At 38.4% G+C, this 5,085-nt stretch overlaps 1 protein-coding gene across 1 annotated transcript; it reads left to right on the top strand.

Annotated features, from left to right (window-relative positions):
* Positions 1-2,625, top strand: LOC124123259 (acanthoscurrin-1-like). Its single transcript, XM_046486569.1, has 3 exons — positions 1-142; positions 1,770-2,142; positions 2,487-2,625. The coding sequence occupies exons 2-3, from the start codon at positions 1,782-1,784 to the stop codon at positions 2,495-2,497; spliced, it is 372 nt and encodes a 123-aa protein (XP_046342525.1). The 5' UTR covers positions 1-142; positions 1,770-1,781; the 3' UTR covers positions 2,498-2,625.
* Positions 2,626-5,085: the final 2,460 nt, after the last annotated feature.

The following is a 5,085-nucleotide window of genomic DNA, read 5'->3' on the forward strand; positions in this document are numbered from 1 at the left end:
TTAGAAACAAGGAGTGGTTTTACACGCAGCATGGTGACATGCATGTCACGTGATAACTGCACGTGTATATATTACCCTGGCAGAGTTGTATCTTTCCACTTCGATATCAAGTCATTCTTCGTCGACCCATCTACAGTCGTAGGTAAGTGCGCGTCCTAACATTCTGACATGTCATTTGCTTATTCATTTGCACTTTTTTCTTTTAGTTCCTTTCGATTCCCGACATGGGTACAATGTGAGAAGCTCATTTCTGCTGTTCCCCGCCGTGATATTGCTGGAATATTGCTACAAGCGGCTTCAAACCATACTCACTCACTCTTTTAGTTCTCAAAAACACAACGTGATTGTGAGTGAAACCATGCTAAATAAACAACTGTTAGACGTGAGAGTTAACCGAGGTTCCTTGGTCTGATATTTGGGTTGCAAATTTTGCTTTATGCTAGCTGGATTTGATATTAATTTAAAGGTTTAAGACAGAGTGTGCATTAACTGTAATGATCATATTGAAGATGAAATACATGTTTTATTCCAATGTCCACTATACGATGATCTAAGATCTACATTATTTACAAGTATAACGTGACTGGAATACTATTAAAAGCGGTGTTAAACCCAACTCACTCACTCACTACAAGTATAACGGCTAAAATGTCCAACTCTGTAAACGGGTCAAACAATGAGTCATGGTTTAAACATGAGGAATATGTCACTGCCAACACCTGCTTTTTAATATTACAACGCAAAAAGCTATTTCTATATGGGTAAAACATTTTTATCTGTATAAATCATCCTGTTTTGTCTATCGTCTCTCATAACTTTATATAAATGGTATGTATTATTATTTGTATGTATAAACGTCTAATTTATGCATGTTATTTTATGATGTACAGCAGTCAGACGAATATAAGATATATGTGTGTCTGTCTTCGTTCAAGTCGCGTTGAACACAACTCAGCCACTCATGATCTCTCTACAGTAAAGTACGGTTATAACGAGCTCAAAGGGACTACTACTTCTAGTTCGTTATAACCGTAGTTCGTTATAAGCATATATACAGCATAACTACAGCAATTAGTCGGGACCAAAAAAGTAACTTCGTTATATACGTCAGCTCGTTATAAGCGTGTTCGTTATAACCGTAGTGTACTCTATTCTAATTGACCTTGAATGAAGACTGATGTATTCACTTGCCATGCTGGACTGTGCCAATGGTGTTTTCTGGATCTGTTTCTATTCTGCCTTTATTTATAAATGAACTTATATCACAAATCAAGGGAAACTGTGATAGATGCGTTCAGTTTCATCTTAAACTATCTAAATATTCATATTCTATGCATTGGTGATATAATCCTATTTACAATTTAAAACGTCAACAATAGAGAATAACCAACCTCGATAATCTGGCGAAACATTTTCCATATGGCGTAAAAGGCAGAATGGTCATGCTAGTAGGGCATCAACCCAAGAAACCAAGATGTTAGTTTGAAAGTTAGAAAGTTATTTCGATAATGTAAAACCTTGAAACGTAAATTCTGCCTACCTAACACACAGGAACGGTTCACCACTACTTGTATGTTCTAAAATGAAGTTTAGGTTTTGCCAAATCTTGCAAAATATAACCCGAAATCTCAATCCGAACAGAATATGTAAAGTTCTACGTGTGCTTCATTAAAACGGAATGTATTTACAATTTACGTTAATTTCAGAATCGTATGAATTAGCACGCTTTTTTTAAATAGTTAATATCAATGATACCAATTATTTTCCAGCAAGCCAGCACCATGAACTCCGTCATTGTCTTGGTAGCATGCCTGGTGGCGGCCGCTGTCGCCGAGCCTATTGGCTACAGTAAGGGTCTTTACGGTGGATTTGGAGGATTAGGAGGAGGATTGGGATATGGTGGACTTGGAGGATACGGATTAGGCCTCGGACTTGGAGGATTTGGAGGACTTGGAGGATACGGAGGACTTGGATACGGAGGACTTGGAGGATTCGGAGGACTTGGAGGATACGGAGGACTTGGAGGATACGGAGGACTTGGAGGATTTGGAGGAATTGGAGGATACGGAGGACTTGGATACGGAGGTCTTGGATACGGAGGACTCGGAGGGTTTGGAGGAATCGGAGGTTTTGGAAAATATGGTAGGTGGCACTTTAGTCGCCTTGATGAATTTACTGAATTTCCAAGTTATGCTTACACTGTACATGTACAAGTATGTCTTACACCACAATGCAGATACATCTTCATGGCCACTTCAGATGACTACAATATAACTGTTACATGGAGCATGTTCTGTCCAAACAATCCCATTGATCGCACAGAAAAGAACATATTTTAACATGTAAGTCAGGTTATTCTCCCTTTGAACGTTGCTGCTCCAGACGTGGTCCAACAGATCGTCTGTTAGAGTTGCAGGTGCAGACACAATCCCGAAGCAGTTAAATAACTGATTGTCATACTTTACCAATCTTTTCTTTCTTTTCAGGACATTATTAATCTAACAACCTGACGATGTTGATAAAGACGATGAACGTGCACCACCAGACACGTTTGTATATATAGCCTTCTGAATGTATGAACTGTGATGACGTCGACCTTGAATAAAGCGCGCATGCAACATGAAACCTTCTAGTTCTTCCTTAAAACTTCCATTACGTACAATAAGGTGCAGAGAGGTTCCAAGAATCATATTTTTTTTTTTTTTTATGTTGGTGCTGTGCAGTGTTCCTGCAATGTTCCTGCTATACGACGACAAACCTATAAATAATCGAGCCTTGACCAGACAATGCATCATGTCATCATAATCATATGTGCTATTTCCCACCTTAATATCATATAAAACACGAGCCAACGAAATTCACAACAATGATGGAAGCAGATGAAACTCTATTACAGCATTTTCACTGAAAATAGTTATCACAGCTAATTGGAAACTTGGGATAATACCTGATCAGAACATTTTGATTTATAACAAGTGTCATTGCAAATTGGACGTTTGGGATAAAACCTCATAGCCACAGTTTTACTTCTAACAAGTGCCACTGCAAATTGGACGCTTAGGATTAAATCCAATGAGAGCATTGTAACTTATAAAAAGTGTCACTGTAAGTTGGACACTTGGGATAATACCCCACAAGAGCATTTATTCTCAGAACATGAGATACAATTATATACAATTTTTAATCTGTACAAAATTACAGCAGTTAACAAGAATAATAGAATTGGAATACGTTGTTTCTACTACAATTTACAAATTGTAATATACACATGTTGAAGGAATTTAGATAGGCCTTTCAGATCTCTTACACTGTTAGTGGTCAAAGGTTTCTTAAGACAGGTTTGAAAACATAAGATATTGTTTATTTTAGAGTATCGCTTTTGGAGAAAAGAGTCCCATCGATATATTTATGATGAAATGAAGCGACAAAAGCCTTTCTTTATCAAATAGAAATCTCTGCACAAAGCTGAGTCGATTGTACGGTTGTGACTGTCATGAGCATGTGTTTATGAATCACCATCAAATATTAATGACACCTGTCACAAACACATGCAAAGGCAGGTCAATTGTTCACCTGAAAAAGCACAGGAACATATGGTACAGGTAAAAATAGGGAATTCCATTGGACATCATTTGTGTCACTGATGCGTCAAATTTGGAAGAGTGGATGGTCTTCCCTGGGAATGTTCCGCCATCGACCAGTTTTAACGGGTAATATATGATTAGTAGTTCTGAATTTTAATATAGAGTGAAATATTGATTTTGAGAGCAATATCTATTTCTCAAATGAAGGTTGATTATTCATGTACTTGCAGTACTTAGTATGAGGCACACTTCTTTATGAATAGTGTACATGTATTTGTAAAGTATTTGGGACGGTTTATGATACACTTCTGTTGAAGCAAGCTTATGCCAAAAGGAATGACACGTTTATAAAAGCCGATAACTGTATTTTATTTGATAAACAGTGTTACAGCAAATTGGACTAGTTAAAAAAGTTCTTTGAGAGCATTTTAACTGATAACAAGTGTCAAAGCGAATTGGACGCTTGAAACGAAACCAAACAACAGCATATTAACTGACAACAAATGTCACAGCAAAATGGACACTACGGATAAAACCACAACAGCTTAGACGCATATGATCTTTTGCAACGTGCTGGTGACTCAGTAAACCCACATGGCCGCAAATCATTTGGCACATAAGAAAGTGGGGGGGGGGGGGGGGGGGGGGGGGGGGGGGGGGGGAGATGATGACAGTGGGTACTGGGTGGTATACAGGTCTTATATTTCCCTTGATGCTTACAACAACCGTCATCGTGGTGTGTTGCACAGCTTAACAATACACGACCACTATTACATCAACATTATAATATTATAATCATTGGAATTTAAAAAGCAAACTGCTATTGAACGGCATCTTTTACATCCTCATTCCAAACACAGAGTTATCATAATCATCATATCAGATATTGCCCATGTTTACATCATATAGAACACGGGCCAACGAAAGTCACAAGAATGATCAAACCAGATGGAAGTACAGAATAGTATTTTAACTGACAAGTATCACGGCATATTGGACTGATATTGGACCCCATAGGAGCATTTTAACTTGGTGGGTGGTGTAAGGAGCTTATGTTTCCTTGATGCTTACAACAAACGTTATCTAGGCGTGTTCCATAGCCTCTTGTCAAAGCTTAAGAATACATAACTTCTATCGTATCAACATTATAATAGTATATGCTATTTTTGGAATTAAAAAAGCAAACTGCAATGGAAAAGAATCCTTTGCATCCTCATTCCAAACACATTTGACCCTCTGACCGTCTCTCATCTTCCTGCTCGTCACATGTAGGGGTAGCCTAGTGGTAACTCATATAGCCTTGCCTTGCATTTTGACTCGGATACTGAGGACTCGGATACGGAGGACTTAGAGGACTACGATACTGAGGACTTCGTTACGGAGGATTTGGAAAAGGAGATCTTGGATAAGGAGGACTTGGTAACTAAGGACATGGAGGATTTGAGGACTGGGATACGGAGTACATGGACACGGAGTATTCGGAGGACTGGGATACGGAGTA

This window comes from Haliotis rufescens, unplaced genomic scaffold, assembly GCF_023055435.1.
Source record: "Haliotis rufescens isolate VD_foot unplaced genomic scaffold, xgHalRufe1.0.p SCAF_77, whole genome shotgun sequence".
Lineage (NCBI taxonomy): Eukaryota > Metazoa > Mollusca > Gastropoda > Lepetellida > Haliotidae > Haliotis > Haliotis rufescens.